The sequence below is a fragment of the Narcine bancroftii genome, chromosome 11 (genome assembly GCF_036971445.1).
Source record: "Narcine bancroftii isolate sNarBan1 chromosome 11, sNarBan1.hap1, whole genome shotgun sequence".
NCBI lineage: Eukaryota > Metazoa > Chordata > Chondrichthyes > Torpediniformes > Narcinidae > Narcine > Narcine bancroftii.
The window spans coordinates 18,891,192-18,910,328 of NC_091479.1; the positions used below are offsets into that span (position 1 = coordinate 18,891,192).

Below are 19,137 nucleotides of genomic sequence, written 5' to 3' on the forward strand. Positions count from 1 at the left end.
GGATTATGGGTAATGAAGACGGTCATTGCTTCCGCATTGAGCTGTCGCCAGCCGCCGCTGTGAGTGAACTCCAGCCATGGCAGCACTGCACCCCTGCTGCAACGTCAAAAGTTAGATGGGGGGATGGGAATGGACAGATGGCTGGGGGGGGGGGGGGATGGACAGACAGATCAGAGCAATGGACAGGAGGGGCTAGGAGCGAGGTGGTTGGGCATTTTCATTACCGTAAAAAGTTCCGGTTTTTGGAGGTTGCCTGAGTTTGGAAACCTGGATAAAAGGTTAGGCACCTGTATCTGCACTTAATTCTCATCGAAGTTGATGGCAAGCCATTTTCTTGAATTGATACAGGGTAATGTTGGTAGTGGTATCTCACTTTGTCAGGTATCGTTATATTTTCTTACAACACAGAGACCATTTATTCCATCATGCCTATGCCAACTCAAAACAACCCTTCTCATTAAATTTTTCCTGTTATCCATCCTCACCACCACCCCCATTCTGTATCCATCAATGCTACTACCCACTACATGAGGGACAGTTTACAGTGGCCAATTCACCGGTATGTCCTTGGCTCATACTTGGAAACCAGAGTCTAAAGATAAACTCCATCGCTTTTATTCTCATATCGATCCTATATGTGATAAATGTCAATTGGAAATAGCTTCCCTTACACCTATGTTTTGGTCCTGTCCCTCTTTACAGAATTATTGGAAGGAAATTTTTTCCATTATATCTACTGTTTTGAATATTGATTTACAACCACATCCCATTACTGCAATTTTTGGATTACCTATGATCGATTTGACTTATTTATCTCTTCCTGCGGATCATATGATTGCTTTTCTTACACTAATGGCTAGAAGATCTATACTATTAAATTGGAAAGAGGTTAATCCTCCCACTGTTTTCCAATGGTTTACCCAAACTATACTATGTTTAAATTTAGAGAAAATTAGAAACTCTGTCTATGAATCCCCTTCTAAGTTTGAGTTAACCTGGCGACCATTTATTCAATATTTTCATTTGTGGTGAGTTGATCTGGCTCTGTTTTCTTTATATGATTATGTATGATAATTGGGCTGTAAGATGAGATAGGAGTGATCGGCATGGTTTAGCTATATCTGTAGGTTTTTTTTTTAAAGTTTTTTTAATTCAGATTTGTTTTTTCTTCTTTTTTGGGGTTTTTTTTTTCTCTTTTTTCATATATTGTTATTAATTATATCTTTTTTTTTAGAGATAGTTCACACCCTAAACTGATCTAAAAAAATTTTTTATGATATATTTTTATTCTGTAATATTATTGTTTAATATCTCTGTATTAATTCATTACTTACTATGTATTTTTTATATCTCTTTGAACTGTATGTGTTTATAAATTATAATAATAATAAAAAGATTGAAAAAGAAAAAGAAAAGGAAACCAGAGTACCTGGAGGAAATCCAGTCAAAGGGGGATCCTGCGTACTCCACACACACCAGGTCAGGACTGAACCCCAGTAACTGGAGCTGTGGGACAGCAGCTGTGCCATTATGCCTCCTGTAGATAGGAAGTTCCAGGATTCCAATGACGGAATACCACTGATCTTCAAACAGCACAATGAGGGGAAGCTGAAAGGGATATTCCTGCCCTTGTCTCTTATGCTGGTCTATGTCTTGGTTAAAACTCAACAGTCAATCAGTATACTTTATGTTGCAAAGATAAAGATACATAACCCAATTTATCAGCTTTGTGCCCTGCATCCCATTGTGACCTTCTCTGCATCGGAGAGACTGGACACATCCTGGGAGATCGCTTCGCTGAACACCTTTGCTCTGTCTGCATCAACGATGGATTTCCCAGTGTTCAACCATTTCAATTCTGCACCGACTCCTGCGTTGACATGTCTGTCCTTGGCCTCATGTTCTGTCCCACCAAGATCACCCGTACATTGGAGAAGCAATACTTCATTTTCCACCTGGGCCCTCTCTGACTGGATGACATTAACATCAAATTCTCTGGCTTCTGCTAGCTTATCCCCCATTCTTTCTCTCTCCTCCTCCTTCCCTCTGTTTTTCCTTCAGCTCCCCACCCCTTCCCTCTCCATTCACAAAGCCAGCCCCCTCTCCCCGTTTGCTGGTGTACCCTCCCTCCCTTATCTACCTACTACCTCCAGCCTGGGGCCTGCGCTCCCCTCCCTGCCCCTCACCCCACCACCATTTTGTTTGGGCGTCTGTCTACTTTTCCCTCATACCGTGATGAAGGGTTCAAGCCCGAAACATTGGTTATTTTTGCTGCATAAAGTACACTTCAACAACAGAGTCTGCAAAGTTTCATGTTTGGACTGCCAAATGCATCCATGTTTTGAAGATTAATTTCACTCTCAGCTATCACAGTAGAAAAATAAAATAAAGCATCAGAATTAAAAATTTTTTTTTACCTGTGAACAAGTAAAAATGAAGCTCGGATTTGTCTCCATTAATCGCACTGCAGACACCCAGCTGCGAGCGCACTTTCGAATGGTTTCTTCAAACGGCCATAACCAAGCTGTTTAATGGAAGAAAACAAAATGTCATGGGAAACCAGTCAATTTCTTGAACCTGCCCCAGCTATCAGTTGAAACGTAACAGCTCCATACACAAGCTCCACATCTATTTGCCTTGATTCAGTCACATTTCAGTTCACAAAAAAAAATCTATTTTGAAATTTGAACTTGGTACTTATTCCTGTGACCGCGAGAAACGTTTCACTTTCACCTCCGTCCTTACCACCATTTGAGGCTCCCAATCTGTCCAAGTTCAGCATCTGAATCTGTGCTCTTGGTGCAGTTTCCCCTACATAGGGAGACTGGATACAGATTGGGGTTAATCCCTTCGCTCTGTCTGCTGCAATGGCCAGTGGGCAGCCACCAATTCCACACTGACACAGCCATATGTGGCCTCACGTACTGCTGCCAGGTCGAGGCTACCCGTAAATTAGACAAGCAACACCTTATACTCCATGGAGTAAAACATAAGCGTCTGCAAACTTTGTGATTGAAGTGAAAACAGAATGCCCTAGAAACTCAGCAGGTCAAACGGTGCATACATTTTGTAGCAAAGATAAGAATACATAGCAACATTTCGGGCTTGAGCCCTTCATCAAGGTATAAGGAAAATGTAGGAGGGTGGCCATGCCTGCCTACATTGTCTTAACTTTAAGATGTACCTTGTCATACCTTGATGAAGGGCTCAAGCCCGAAACATTGGTCATGTATCTTTTATCTTTGCTACATAATGTACAGTTTGACCTGCTGAGTTTCTCCAGGATTGTGCTTTTACCTTATACTCCATCTTACCAGGGTCCCACTACAGTATCAATACAGACCTCCAATTTTCGGTATCCCTCTCTTCCCTTTCTCTCCTGCCACACACCACCCCTCACTTTCCCTCATGCTTTTAATTCCTTTTCTTTCCCCTGCCTGTCTCTTACACCTTCCTTCCTCTAGCTTACTCCCCTCTTCCCTTCCTTCTATCAGGGAGCATCTTTCACAGCCCTCTGGCCCCTCCACTTATCATATTTTACCTCCTTTCTTTTCTTCACCCATCACCTGTTACCCTCCTCCCGACCATATCCTCTTATTCGCCCTGCCTTCAGCATCCCTGATAGGCTCAGGCCCGAAACATCAACTGCCTATTGCTTTGACATGGCTTGCTGAGTTTCTCCAGCACTCCTATGTGTCATTCCAGTTCTCTGACATCCACAGACCTGGTTACGTTTACATTTAGGGTGCTTTGCAGCCCAGTAAATAGTTTGCACAAGGAACGGGTGTGTAGAACAGGTATATATATAGAAACTGGAAGGTTCCAATTTGGGGAAATAAATGAAGTGAATTCTGAAAGCAGAAGATAATATTTTCTCACTGTTACTTGCATGTCTTTCTTTGGCTTGGCTTCGCGGACGAAGATTTATGGAGGGGGTAAAAAAGTCCACGTCAGCTGCAGGCTCGTTTGTGGCTGACCAGTCCGATGCGGGACAGGCAGACACGATTGCAGCGGTTGCAAGGGAAAATTGGTTGGTTGGGGTTGGGTGTTGGGTTTTTCCTCCTTTGCCTTTTGTCAGTGAGGTGGGCTCTGCGGTCTTCTTCAAAGGAGGCTGCTGCCCGCCAAACTGTGAGGCGCCAAGATGCACGGTTTGAGGCGTTATCAGCCCACTGGCGGTGGTCAATGTGGCAGGCACCAAGAGATTTCTTTAGGCAGTCCTTGTACCTTTTCTTTGGTGCACCTCTGTCACGGTGGCCAGTGGAGAGCTCGCCATATAATACGATCTTGGGAAGGCGATGGTCCTCCATTCTGGAGACGTGACCCATCCAGCGCAGCTGGATCTTCAGCAGCGTGGACTCGATGCTGTCGACCTCTGCCATCTCGAGTACCTCGACGTTAGGGGTGTGAGCGCTCCAATGGATGTTGAGGATGGAGCGGAGACAACGCTGGTGGAAGCGTTCTAGGAGCCGTAGGTGGTGCCGGTAGAGGACCCATGATTCGGAGCCGAACAGGAGTGTGGGTATGACAACGGCTCTGTATACGCTTATCTTTGTGAGGTTTTTCAGTTGGTTGTTTTTCCAGACTCTTTTGTGTAGTCTTCCAAAGGCGCTATTTGCCTTGGCGAGTCTGTTGTCTATCTCATTGTCGATCCTTGCATCTGATGAAATGGTGCAGCCGAGATAGGTAAACTGGTTGACCGTTTTGAGTTTTGTGTGCCCGATGGAGATGTGGGGGGGCTGGTAGTCATGGTGGGGAGCTGGCTGATGGAGGACCTCAGTTTTCTTGCATGTATTTGCAAATTAAATGTACGCAAATCTCCACTGACCTGTATCAATATGGCAGTGTCCCATTGCATGCACCACATGCTGACTCTCCCCATTCTTTTGCTGAAGGAAAGAATTGGCTAATCGGTGAACTTTGACAAAGGTGCTCGGGTCTGTGACATCACAGGCATTTACCATCTTATTCGCGGTGTACAATGCTTGATAGCTGCGCTGATTCTCACAGCCAAGAAACTGGGCAGTACAGTGGGAAAAAGGAGATATTAATACTAAAACGATATTATTCCATCCACCACTGTTAAAAATCAGGAGTACTTCACGGAGGATGTTGAGCTAGAAGCAATTTTGTGCTAAGTCTTAGTAAAGCATAAACAGTGATATTAAACTTTTGACAGAACAAAGATATTCTCAGATTGCCAAGTGAACTTGCTTCCATCTATCTCTAACCCACTAACCCAGTTTACAAGGTATTAGGAACTCTTAACTTTGTTTCTTTATCGGGTTCTTTTCCCAACTACTTTCAAAATTAACTAGTTTTTGACCCCGATGTTTACCGGCCTTTTTTGTTATTACTAGAACTGGACTGTTTGTGTTAGTCAAGTCGCCTCTAGAGGGAGGGGATTGAATTAGATATTTAGTACAGTGTTTTTCTTTCTAACTTTCTTTTTAATGTATCGTAGGTCTCAGTACAATTTGTACTTGCTGTACGAGATTTATTAAAACTTTATTCAATGGAACATAAATTGGATAAAACAGTAAAAATTGCAAAAAATGAACTCTAAGCAAATCTCATTAAGATAGGTTCTTTAACCATTGATCTTCTTTAAGATGGAGAGAGAGAGAGTATGTGTGTGTGCGTCTACAGATGCAGTCGCAACCACATATATTATACATCTTTACAAAGCCATAATAATGGATCCTAAAGTAGATTAACTTCGCATGGTGAAGAGAAAGAGGAACATGTTGACACTTGAAATAATTAAGAAACTAGAACGTGGTGTGAGCAATTTTGTTGTAATGGAAACAAACAACATGGCAAAGTCTACAAATTACGATTTAAAAAAAGGCGACTACAGAGAAGTCCATAGAAACGGTTATTGAACGTGTGGACAGAACCACAGCTTCAATCTTCAAGACGTCATACATCTACGCGTGGTGCAGAATAATCTTATCACAAAGAAATTACAAAGTTGTAAACGAGGAAATATATGAAAGTATTTAAAGAAAGCAAAAGAAGTGTCAAGCAGTGCTGCGGATGCAGTGGAGGCTCCAAGTTCCATCTACAAGCAATGAAATTCGTCCTTAAACATGAATTTTAAAATACCGCCCAACATTCCGGAAAATCTGATCCAACCCAATCCCCGAGCAGTCTGGGGTTTCAGACGCCTACTGTAGAAGGCTGTTACACTTTCAAGGATCCAGTATTGAAAGCAAGGTTGTTGCTGCTAAACAAGCTGACACAAGCATTCAAAACAATCCATACCTTTGCCATATCATGGAGAATTTCGAAATCAATCAGTAGTTTATGAACAGCCCTGTTGAAGACCACCAGTTCAGCCTTGTGAAGAGTGAACTTGCGCTGTGGGTCAGGGGGTGCAATCATAGAGCCCTGGCCTGCTCCAAACAATCCGTTGCATGCCAGTTCTACATACAACTCCAAGCTGCAGAGTAAAAAAATACTTCCAGTAAAAATTTGCCTTGTCCTCCATCAAAGATTGCTAGCTATAACATTTGCAGAAACTGGAGTGAGTGGATACAAGTTCACCATTCTTTCTTTCTTCTTTGGCTTGGCTTCGCGGACGAAGATTTATGGAGGGGTATGTCCACGACTGACAAGTCCGATGCAGGACAGGCAGGCACGGATGCAAGAGAAAATTGGTTGGTTGGGGTTGGGTTTTTCCTTCTTTATCTTTGGTCAGTGAGGTGGGCTCTTGGTATCATCATACAACTGTAAAATTCAACTGATGTTCTTCGGTCCTCAGTGCAAAAACATGCAAACACATATCTAGACACAGCACATGTACTGATTTATATGCAGTACCTAAATGAATATTGTTAAATAATACTTGATTTTCGGACGGAACTGATCGTTCAGCAGGCTTAGTGCCCGTGGGATAGAGCAGGTTCTCAGCCTGCCGATTCTTCTGCCTCTCTTATTGCCCTGTGGATTGACTTCCAATCCAATGATCTACAGCAACTGTACCCCACTGTGATGTAGCGGCCAGGTCGCTCGTCATAGAACTCCTGTGGAAAGATTAATGGCCCAAGGCTATCAATCACCTTACTTATTGAACACTCTAATCCGAAATTCAAATGGTCATCCTCCCCCTGCATCTTGCTCGAGCAACTGTCCTCTTTCACGTGGATAACATAGTTCACGTTCCCAGTTTAAGCAGGGAAACAAATATCAGAACCTAACCTGAACCAAGACTAAAAGGATAGTTTTCCAACAAATAAAGCTGTTACACTTTCAAGGATCCAGTATTGAAAGCATCACCGACCACCCCAACAAACTCTGCTTGGATCATATTATCCTCGATTTCCGCCACGAACACGATCCCACCACCAGAAACACCTTCCCCTCTCCTCCTTCTGTAGGGACCGCTCCCTCTCTGTTTCATTCATCCCTTCCCATTAATCCTCCTCCTCGGCACCTTCCACTTCCTCCTTCGCCACCATTTGTGGGACCCAAACACTCCTTCTGAGTGAAGCAACACATCACTCGTGAACCTGTGTGAGACATCTGCTGCACCTGGTGTGGCCTTCTCTATATTAGAGACACTGAACGCACTGGGAGATCGCGTCGCTGAGCACCTTCCCTCTGTCCGCATCAATAACAGGGATCTCCCAGTGGCCAACCATTTCAATTCTGCGCCCCACTCACGCCCTGACGTGTCTGTCTGTGGCCTCGTGCACTGCCAAACCAAGGCCACCCATAAATTGGAGGAGCAACACCTCCAATATTCCATCTGGGCACTTTCTAACCAGATGACCTTAACATCGAACTCCAGTTTCTGTGAGCCCACTCCCCATTCTCCGTCCCTTCCCCATCCCTCTGTCTTCTTTTCCTCCAGCCCCCTTCCCTCTCCATTCACAGAGCCCACCCCCCCCCCCCCCCACTTATCCACCTATTACCTCCTGCATTTGGGACCAAGCTTTTCCCCCTTTCTCTGCCCGCCCACCATTTTGTTCAGGAGCCTGCCAACATACATGATGGGCTCAAGCCCGAAACATTGGTTATGTATCTTTACCTCTGCTGTACGCAGTTTCTCCAGCGCTGTGTTTTAATTAACACACTAAAATAGCTCTTGATTTCATTAAGATAATGTTTGTGTCTTGGTCTAAGAAGAACAAACTTAACAACAAATTATAAGATGGCTGCATTTCCACCTCGAAGACAAACTGCATTAAAAGCTGCCAATGTTAGCATCAATTAAAAAGAGCATAAAGAAAGAGAGAAAGTTGGTGGGGCAAAAACAGATTTACAAAATCATGGGCATCATTTAATGAAACAAACGAGATAAAGAAGCAGTTCAGTGGGGGAAAACAACTTCTATTACTGTATTGATGCCCAAATCTCAAGAGGATGCAAAAGTATACAAAAGATTTCTGTGGGTAAGTTTAGAAGACGGCTGACCTGTGAGGTTCTTCGTCTGTCAGCTTCTCCGAGAGGATGTAGCTCTTCTTCTCCCCTTCTTTAGTTAGGCCCTGAAGGCAAATTAAAATTGAAAGACAATACAAGAAACATTCACTCCCCTTTAATTAGCATTGAGGCTTTGGTGCAAATCCAACTAATGGAGCTGAACATCAGTTCCTCCAACATTGGCTACGTTCTCGATGATTTTCCTGTGTCAGCCAGCACATTAATTTAAACCTGTGGTTTTCAAACTCACTTTAACTCTTCCCTATGCCATCAGTGCTCTGTGATGAGTAAGGGACTGCTTCAGCTGGTATTATGAGTGGGGGGGGGAAAAAAAGGTTGAGAACCTCAAGTCCCAATTGTTACTGAAATACTTTGCTTGAAAAAAATTGTCATCGGCCCATTTCCTTTGGAGTAACAGTGGTTTCAAACTTTTTCTTTCCACTGACCTACCACCTGAAGCAATCCCTTACTCATCGCATGAGGATTGCTTCAGGTGGTATGTTAGTTTAGAGGGGGTGGTTTGGAAACCACTGATTTAAACCATCTATTCTGTGTACTCTTGTCTAAAATTACAAAAATACATCTAGGAAGGCCCTCTTGTGGTAGAGGACCTCTGATAATACCACCCATCATTTCCTTCCTTTGCCGCCCCCATGCTTTAGTTCGGACACTGCCGACATTCTTCCATACCTTGCCGAAGAGCTCAAGCCCAAAATGTCGGTTCTGTATCTTTTTTAAACTTTGCTACATAAAGGACACGGTTTGACCTGCTGAGTTTCTCCAGCTTTGTGTTCTTTTATCCGACAATACCATGGCCTGCAGATTCAATGGATGCCAGTGACAACATGCAAGCTACTATTAATCCCGTTCCACCTGGAGTAAGCCAAAGTGGGGCCTAGCTCCGAAGATCCCATGGATGGAATGGGAGCTACTGAGTCACATCACATCATCAGCGGGATCGGATAACCTGCAAGCGATCAGGTGATCTGCAAGAGATCTTCAAGAACTTTCCCCACATCAGAAGAGCCACCAATCCTCCAGGAGCTCCTGGGGATGATGATGAAATAGAGACGATTTTCGGCATTCCTTCCAAAATGATAATTATTCCCCCAGCACGATTAACATTTTTTCCCCTTCCCCAGGGCCAGAAATGATAAGGTTCAAGACGTTTATTTCAGAAATGTTGGGGTTACCTTATGAAAGATTAAGTAACCTGGGACCATACTCACTGAAGTTTATGAAGATGAGGTGGAAATCTTAGAAACGTTTAAAAATATGGATCGAATAGATAAAGGGAGGTTAAAACACAATACTGGAGAAACGAAGATAAAGATACATAATCAATGGTTTGGGCTTGAGCCCTTCACCAAGGTATGGCAAAATGTCGGCATGTGCCCAAACAAAATGGTGGGGGGGGGGTAGGGGAGAATAATCCTAAAGGCAGGATGTTAGAGATAAATAAGGGAGGGAGGGAAACCAGCAAGTAGGGGGAGGGATGGCTCCGTTAATGGAGAGGGAAGGGGGTGGAGGGCTGGAGGAAACAAGACAAAGGGAAGGGAGGAAGAACGGGGAGTGGGCGAATAGAAGGAGTCGACATTAATGCAATCCAGTTGGAGAGAGCCCAGGTGGAAAATTGCGTTGCTCCTCCAATTTACGGGTGGTCTTGCTGGGATAGTACATGTGGTCATGGACAGACATGGGAGTGGAACGCAAAATTGAAATGGTTGGCCACTGGGTGATCCCTGTAACTGAGTGAGGGTGCACAGTGGAAGTGATCTCCCAGTCTCTCCCATGTAGAGAAGGCCACAAAGGGAGCACCGGATGGCAGTGGATACACATGAAGTGCTGCTTCATTTGAAAGGACTGTTTTGGGCCCTTAATGGTGGTGAAGGGGATATGGCGGCAAGTGTGGAACTTCCTGCGGCCACAGGGGAAGGTGCCAGGGGAAAATTCATAGGGGGTGATGAGTGGACAACTGAATCACGGAGGGAATGGATCCTTCAGAAGACAGAGGGTTGAGGAAAGGTCAAGATGTGTCTAGCAGTGGATGATGTGGTGGAAATTATGTCTGATGCTAGAGGGGGCAGGGAAATGAAGGAGATGAAGGGAAGGCCTGAGTTTATGGTGGTGGAAGGGAAGCCATATTGCAGGGAGGTTGTCCCACTGGCAGGTGAGACTAGAATTAGTGGACACAGCCTCGAGGGAGGGAATTTAAGACAAATAAAAATGAACTGAGAGTCATGAATCTGTGGAATTCTCTGCCTAAGGAAGCAGTGGTGGCTGGCCTCATAAAATGCATTTAAGGGACAAGACCAGGGGAATTAACACTTTTCACCTTAACTCTGTCCGCTGCAATAAAGGGGTCCTCATAGTGACCAACTATTTCAATTCCACACCAACATGTCTGTCCACGGCCTCCTGGACTGCCAAACCAAAGCCTGCAAATTGGAGGAACCACCACCCAATATTCTGCCTGAGTTCTCTCCAACCAAATGGCAATGACGTAGACTCCGGTCTCCATTAGGCCCTTCCCTGTCACCCTCTATCTCCCGTCATCTCAGACTCCCTTGCTCCAGCTGCTCACCCCCTCCCCCCTCCAGAGAGTTCACTTCCCAGCCTTTTTCGTCTTCTGCCCTCCAACCGTATCCACCTACGACCTCCTGCACATTCGCCTGTGCTCCACTACTTCTCACCTTCCCCAACCTTTTTATGCAGGCTCCTGCCTACTTTCTTCTCATACCTCAAGCCCGAAGAGTAGGTTATATAACCTTTACATGTTGAGTACTCTAGCACATTTGTGTATTGCACTTTAACTTCACTATCCTCCCTGACACAAAAGTTCCCGATTCCCCATCTGGGTGAAAATATTTATGCCTGGCTTTTGATAAAGGAGCTTATGCACAGAAAGGATTGTGCTGCAGGAAGAGATTTGCAGCAATCTAGAAACTTATCATACCTGTACCGGTGAGTTGTTCCTCCAAACCATGGCTTCACCCTCGCTCTCCCACAAAAAGTGCACCTCTCTGCCTTTCCACTCTTGTGGAATGGTGAACGTAACCTTGAACCAGCAAGTCCACCATCTACAGTTTAAACAAAAGTCTATTTTACAAATCTACACGTTAGAATAAGCTTAAGTGGCTTCACACAAATGGCATAGTGAAGAAAGCACGTCAGCAACCTCTACTTCCTCAGGAGTTTGCAGAGGTTTGGTAAGACACCAGAAACCCTGGCAAATTTGTACGGATGTGTGGCGGAAAGTGTGCTGACCAGCTGCATCACGGTCTGGTCTGGGAACACCAATAGCCCCGAGCAGGAAGCCCTCAAAAGATAGTGGACGCAGCCCACAACATCACAGGCAAAACCTTCCTCACCATCGAGCATCTACCGGGAACGCTGCCATCAGAGAGCAGCAGCAATCATCAAGGATCCACACACTCTGTTCTCGCTGCGACCATCAGGAAAGAGGTGTAGGTGCCACAAGACATACACCACCAGGTTCAGGAACAGCTGCGACCCCTCCATCATCAGACACCCCCACAACAAAGTCAATCAGGGACTCATCTAAGGGCTCTTACTTTTGCACCTTATCAATTTGGTTCTCTCTGTATTGCAGTTTGTTTACATTTTGTTACCTGTTTACAATTCTTTATTTGTTTACGAGTGTACAGGGCTTTTTTCTGCACAGCCAGTAAGTGGTCATTCTGCCTTCCCCCACTGAAAAAAGAATCTCAGGGCTGTACGTGATGATGTGTATGTACAGTACTCTGACAATAAATCTGAAATTCACATATTATCTCTTTATAAGACCGGAAGATATAGGGCCAAATTAAGCATTTGGCCATTGAGTTTCCTTCGCCATTCAAATCATGGCTGTTGTAGTTTTCCTCTTATTCTCCTGCCTTCTCCCCGTTATCCAAACTTTGGATCAACTGCACCAGTAACTTCTTATCCGACATCCAAATTTTTTCATATCACTTATGAAACAATTTGGGACAACTTTGCTGCATTAAAATGCTAGAGATAGACATTTATTTTTGTTGGACAGATTCCTGAGTAAGCTCGATTCACAATCCACACTTTCCACAACAAAAATGCGTAGGTCAAATAAATTGATTTTGAAAGGCGTACAACTGACAACAGTAACAGAACATGAAAAGTTATGAGCACCAATTATTCTTAGACACTTGGAACAACAACAAATTTAATCTGCCTACAGGGAAGGTGACCACGGCAGCAAACCTGCAAGGGACCCACACAGTCTGCTGGCAACTTGTGGGTCATGGGCTGCAGGAGGCTGGCTCATAGGAATCAGGTGTTGGAGCCAAGATTTAGGAGGGTGCTGAGGGCAAAAAGAGCTCACGGTGGGGGGGAGAGGTCTCGGTTGTTGAAGGCTTCCTGATTGTATCGGAGGTTTGAACTTGGAGAGAGCTCGGGTTGCCGACGAATCGAACAGGAGCCTGTGCAGCTGCCCGAGGCTGCGGGAGCGCTGGAAGCAAATGCACGGATACTCAGTGACTCTGAAGGGACTCTTCTTTGCTTCTGTTGTATTGCAAGGGGTGCCAGACAACACTAATGGTGACTCTTCGTTTGCCTTAAGGCAAGCAGAAGGCAATTTCATATAATATGTTCTTTATTATTACGTGACACTCAAGGCATCTTGAATAAACTTTGGTGAACAGTATCTTAATGTCTGCAGAAATGTATCATCAGTTGTTCTAGTTTCCTAATACATACTTACGTTGGTCCAAAGGAATCTCCAACTTTAGCAGCTGTAAAATTTCCTTTCACTGCCTTCTCATATGGGATTCGTGACTTTGTCATAAAATAGGACAGCGCTTCAAGTGGACAGCTTGCACCGAAAAGCCTGTAATATACACCAGGCAATACATCTTTAGCTGCTGTTGTACAGGTAAATGCAAGCTGCAGTGTATTTTAATCTAATATTATTATAATCATTTTGCAAAATGCAAAAAATTAAAAAATCTCCAAGGAAATGAAAATCAAAACAACAGATACTGGAAATATAATTAATAAGTGAATGCTGGATACATTTACTGCAACCGGAGAAAGGGGAAAAAATTTGTAAAAGAGTAAATCACAGACACCATGATTGAATTAAAAATGTAAATAGTCAAACAGTGTACTTTATATAGCAAAGATACATAATCAACATTTCAGCCTTGAGCTCTTCATCAAGGTATGGGAAAAATTGCAAAAACCTTTGGTCAGAAATGGAAAATTAAAATTGCAGAGTTTTGAAGAGGGATAGATTGGACAAAGGGAATATCTCTGATAGGGAAAGGCCAAGGATACAGTTGGGTAAGCAGTTGGAGGTCTTCTAGTTGATAGAAACTGTCTTTCTCTCTCACAATTTTCATTATTTCATCTGTTTCAGTAGACTTTGACCCATTGGGCACCTCCGACTCTTCACAGCTTAATCAGAATCAAAATTTATGGTCATGAACATGATACAAAATTTGTTGTTTTACAGCAACATCTCAATGAATTTATATAAACCACCTTACAAAATAGTGCAAGAAAAAGTCAAGTTCATTGTTCATTCAGGAATCTGAAAGCAGAGGGGAAGAAGCCGTCCTTGATCCACTGAGTGCTCAATCTTCAGGCTTTTTCTTGATGGCAGCAGATTTAAAAGGGCATAGCCTGAGTGGTGGGGGGTCCTTGAGGATAGAGGCTGCTTTCTTAAAAGACACTGCCTCTTGTAGATGTCCTCGATGGAGTGAAGGCTAACACCCGTGATGTCGCAGACTGAGTTCACAACTCTCTGTAGCTTTTTCTGTCCTGTGTATTGGCACCTCCGTACCAGCCAGGATGCTCTCCTTGTAGGAGCTTTTGATAGTCTTCGGTGACATACCAAATCTTCTCACAGCATAGCTGCTAGCGTCATTGCACTCCAGGACAGGCTCTCAGAGACGTAGTCACCCAGGAATTTGAAGTTCTTGACCCTCTCGATGAGGACTGGATTGTGTTCTCCCGACTTCTTCCTGAAGTCCACAATCATCTCCTCGGCTTTGCTCACATTGATGCATCTCCCTCCTGTCCCACTTTACGACTGCCGTGGGCGATTTTGCCCACAGCCGTGGCGCCATTGGCAAATAGCGCTGGAATGAAGCCTAAGCCACGCGGTCCATTGCGAGTAGAGCGGTGGGCGTGAGGTGCGCTTCTGTGCCGATCTTCCGTGAGGAGGAGGAGATTTTTCCGATCATACGCTCTGTAATATTGAGGGGCAAGCAAAACTAAAAGGGCGGGATAAAAAGGGGGGGGGGGGGTGGAAGGAGGAGAGGAAAGGAGCACAAGGTGGATAGGGTAAATAGCTGGGAGTGATGCCCTTTACATCCCACTCCTCCTGAATGTTTGTGTGTTGCAAATGTCTGCAGACTGTCCCAATATCATGGGGGGGTCGGAAAAGAGTCCAGGTGATGGGAGAGGAGGGGTCCGGGTTGGGGGAGGAGGGGTCCCGGGTTGGGGGAGGAGGGGTCCCGGGTTGGGGGGAGGAGGGTCCCGGGTTGGGGGGAGGAGGGGTCCCGGGTTGGGGGGGAGGGAGGGGTCCCGGGTTGGGGGGAGGAGGGGTCCCGGGTTGGGGGGAGGAGGGGTCCCGGGTTGGGGGGAGGAGGGGGTCCCCCCCCCCCCGGGTTGGGGGGAGAGGGTCCCGGGTTGGGGGAGGAGGGGTCCCGGGTTGGGGGGAGGAGGGGTCCCGGGTTGGGGGAGGAGGGGTCCCGGGTTGGGGGGAGGAGGGTCCGGGTTGGGGGAGGAGGGGTCCCGGGTTGGGGGGAGGAGGGGTCCCGGGTTGGGGGGAGGAGGGGTCCCGGGTTGGGGGGAGGAGGGGTCCCGGGTTGGGGGGAGGAGGGGTCCCGGGTTGGGGGAGGAGGGGTCCCGGGTTGGGGGGAGGAGGGGTCCGGGTTGGGGGGAGGAGGGGTCCCGGGTTGGGGGAGGAGGGGTCCCGGGTTGGGGGGGAGGAGGGGTCCGGGTTGGGGGGAGGAGGGGTCCCGGGTTGGGGGGAGGAGGGGTCCCGGGTTGGGGGGAGGAGGGTCCCGGGTTGGGGGGCGGAGGGGTCCCGGGTTGGGGGGAGGAGGGGTCCCGGGTTGGGGGGAGGAGGGGTCCCGGGTTGGGGGGAGGAGGGGTCCCGGGTTGGGGGGAGGAGGGGTCCCGGTTGGGGGAGGAGGGGTCCCGGGTTGGGGGGAGGAGGGGTCCCGGGTTGGGGGAGGAGGGGTCCCGGGTTGGGGGGAGGAGGGGTCCCGGGTTGGGGGGAGGAGGGGTCCCGGGTTGGGGGGAGGAGGGGTCCCGGGTTGGGGGGAGGAGGGGTCCCGGGTCGGGGGAGGAGGGGGTCCCGGGTCGGGGGGAGGAGGGGTCCCGGGTCGGGGGGAGGAGGGGTCCCGGTCGGGGGGAGGAGGGGTCCCGGGTCGGGGGAGGAGGGTCCCGGGTCGGGGGGAGGAGGGGTCCCGGGTCGGGGGGAGGAGGGGTCCCGGGTCGGGGGGAGGAGGGGTCCCGGGTCGGGGGGAGGAGGGGTCCCGGGTCGGGGGGAGGAGGGGTCCCGGGTCGGGGGGAGGAGGGGTCCCGGGTCGGGGGGAGGAGTGGTCCCGGGTCGGGGGGAGGAGGGGTCCCGGGTCGGGGGGAGGAGGGTCCCGGGTCGGGGGGAGGAGGGGTCCCGGGTCGGGGGGAGGAGGGGTCCCGGGTCGGGGGGAGGAGGGTCCCGGGTCGGGGGGAGGAGGGGTCCCGGGTCGGGGGGGAGGAGGGGTCCCGGGTCGGGGGGAGGAGGGGTCCCGGGTCGGGGGGAGGAGGGGTCCCGGGTCGGGGGGAGGAGGGGTCCCGGGTCGGGGGAGGAGGGGTCCCGGGTCGGGGGGAGGAGGGGTCCCGGGTCGGGGGAGGAGGGGTCCGGGTCGGGGGAGGAGGGGTCCCGGGTCGGGGGAGGAGGGGTCCTGGGTCGGGGGAGGAGGGGTCCTGGGTCGGGGGAGGAGGGTCCTGGGTCGGGGGAGGAGGGGTCCTGGGTCGGGGGAGGAGGGGTCCTGGGTCGGGGAGGAGGGGTCCTGGGTCGGGGGGGGGAGTACAAGTTGGCAAAGGGACATCCAGATTTGTTGGGGGTGAGAAGCCGGGGTGGGGGGGGGTGAGAAGCCGGGGTGGGGGGGGGGTGAGAAGCCGGGGTGGGGGGGGGGGGGTGAGAAGCCGGGGTTGGGGGGGGTGAGAAGCCGGGGTGGGGGGGGGTGAGAAGCCGGGGTGGGGTGGGGTGAGAAGCCGGGTGGTGGGGGTGAGAAGCCGGGGTGGTGGGGGTGAGAAGCCGGGGTTGGGGGGGGTGAGAAGCCGGGGTGGGGGGGTGAGAAGCCGGGGTGGGGGGGGGGGTGAGAAGCCGGGTGGGGGGGGTGAGAAGCCGGGGTGGGGGGGGTGAGAAGCCGGGGTGGGGTAGGGGGGGTGAGAAGCCGGGGTGGGGGGGGTGAGAAGCCGGGGTGGGGGGGGTGAGAAGCCGGGGTGGGGGGAGGTGAGAAGCCGGGGTGGGGGGGGGGGTGAGAAGCCGGGGTGGGGGGGGTGAGAAGCCGGGGTGGGGGGGATGTGAGAAGCCGGGGTGGGGGGGGGTGAGAAGCCGGGGTGGGGGGGTGAGAAGCCGGGGTGGGGGGGGGGTGAGAAGCCGGGGTGGGGGGGGTGGTGAGAAGCCGGGGTGGGGGGGGTGAGAAGCCGGGGTGGGGGGGGTGAGAAGCCGGGGTGGGGGGGGTGGTGAGAAGCCGGGGTGGGGGGGGGTGAGAAGCCGGGGTGGGGGGGGAGGTGAGAAGCCGGGGTGGGGGGGTGAGAAGCCGGGGTGGGGGGGATGTGAGAAGCGGGGGTGGGGGTGGGTGAGAAGCCGGGGTGGTGGGGGTGAGAAGCCGGGGTGGGGGGGTGAGAAGCCGGGGTGGGGGGGGGGTGCGAAGCCGGGATGGGGGGGGGTGGTGAGAAGCCGGGGTGGGGGGGGGTGAGAAGCCGGGGTGGGGGGGGGTGAGAAGCCGGGTGGGGGGGGTGAGAAGCCGGGGTGGGGGGGGGTGGTGAGAAGCCGGGTGGGGGGGGGTGAGAAGCCGGGGTGGGGGGGAGGTGAGAAGCCGGGGTGGGGGGGTGAGAAGCGGGGTGGGGGGATGTGAGAAGCGGGGTGGGGGTGGGTGAGAAGCCGGGTGGGGGGGGTGAGAAGCCGGGTGGGGGGGGGTGAGAAGCCGGGGTGGGGGGGGGGGGTGCGAAGCCGGGGTGGGGGGGGGTGGTGAGAAGCCGGGGTGGGGGGGGGTGAGAAGCCGGGGTGGGGGGGGTGAGAAGCCGGGGTGGGGGGGGTGAGAAGCCGGGGTGGGGGGGGGTGAGAAGCCGGGGTGGGGGGGGGTGGTGAGAAGCCGGGGTGGGGGGGGGGTGAGAAGCCGGGGTGGGGGGGGTGAGAAGCCGGGGTGGGGGGGGTGGTGAGAAGCCGGGGGTGGGGGGGGGTGAGAAGCCGGGGTGGGGGGGATGTGAGAAGCCGGGGTGGGGGGGGGGGGTGAGAAGCCGGGGTGGGGGGGGTGAGGGTCCCGAGCCTCCCCCCCCCACCCGTTTCCCCGCGCCTGCTCACCGGCCCCGCAGGTTTACATCCGGGAAGTACACGGGGGACACGAACGTCCCCAGCCGCTCCAGCGCCGCCCGCCGGCTCCTCTGCACCGAGCCGCCATGGGGGCTCCGCGCTCTCCCTTCCCCCGAGCGCCGCCGCGATGCAGCGCCCCAACTCCGTTCCGGCCCGCTCCATTCACCGCCGCGGGGACCGGACTGGCTGCTGCACAGCCTTGCTTCGTCTGTGCAATCGGAAGGGGGAGGGAGAGAGGAGGGGGGGAGAGGAGGAGGAGGAGGGGGGGAGAGGAGGAGGAGGGGGGAGAGGAGGAGGAGGAGGGGGAGGAGGAGGAGGAGGAGGAGGGGGGAGAGGAGGAGGAGGAGGGGGGAGAGGAGGAGGAGGAGGGGGGAGAGGAGGAGGAGGAGGGGGAGAGGAGGAGGAGGAGGGGGGAGAGGAGGAGGAGGGGGGAGAGGAGGAGGAGGAGGGAGAGGAGGAGGAGGAGGAGGGGGGAGAGGAGGAGGAGGAGGGGGGAGAGGAGTGGAGGAGGGGGAGGGGGGGGGAGGAGGGGGAGGGGGAGAGGAGGGAGGAGGAGGGGGGAGAGGAGGATGAGGAGGAGGGGGGGAGAGGAGGAGGAGGAGGGGGGGAGAGGAGGAGGAGGAGGGGGAGAGGAGGAGGAGGAGGGGGGGGAGGAGGAGGAGGAGGGGGGGGGAGGAGGAGGAGGGGGGAGAGGAGGAGGAGGAGGAGGGGGGGGAGAGGAGGAGGAGGGGGGGGAGAGGAGGAGGAGGAGGGGGGGAGAGGAGGAGGAGGAGGAGGGGGGAGAGGAGGAGGAGGAAGGGGGAGAGGAGGAGGAGGAAGGGGGAGAGGAGGAGGAGGAGGGGGGGAGAGGAGGAGGAGGAGGGGGGAGAGGAGGAGGAGGAGGAGGGGGGAGAGGAGGAGGAGGAGGGGGGAGAGGAGGAGGAGGAGGGGGGAGAGGAGGGGGGGGAGGAGGAGGAGGAGGGGGGGGAGGAGGAGGAGGAGGGGGGAGGAGGAGGAGGAGGGGGGGAGGAGGAGGAGGAGGGGGGAGAGGAGGAGGAGGAGGGGGGGAGAGGAGGAGGAGGAGGGGGGGAGAGGAGGAGGAGGAGGGGGGGAGAGGAGGAGGAGGAGGGGGGGAGAGGAGGAGGAGGAGGGGGGAGAGGAGA

At 51.5% G+C, this 19,137-nt stretch overlaps 1 protein-coding gene across 1 annotated transcript in view; it reads right to left on the bottom strand.

The window, feature by feature from the left end:
- man2c1 (mannosidase, alpha, class 2C, member 1) overlaps positions 1-19,137 on the bottom strand; it is a 105,900-nt gene that overhangs the window by 85,912 nt on the left and 851 nt on the right. The window contains exons 2-8 of the mRNA XM_069902252.1: positions 17,987-18,203; positions 13,163-13,288; positions 11,381-11,504; positions 8,419-8,489; positions 6,265-6,442; positions 4,826-5,015; positions 2,418-2,524 (exon numbers count right to left, since the gene is read on the bottom strand). Of these exons, the coding sequence (XP_069758353.1) occupies positions 2,418-2,524; positions 4,826-5,015; positions 6,265-6,442; positions 8,419-8,489; positions 11,381-11,504; positions 13,163-13,288; positions 17,987-18,203 (1,013 nt within the window). The remainder of the gene's footprint in view (positions 1-2,417; positions 2,525-4,825; positions 5,016-6,264; positions 6,443-8,418; positions 8,490-11,380; positions 11,505-13,162; positions 13,289-17,986; positions 18,204-19,137) is intronic.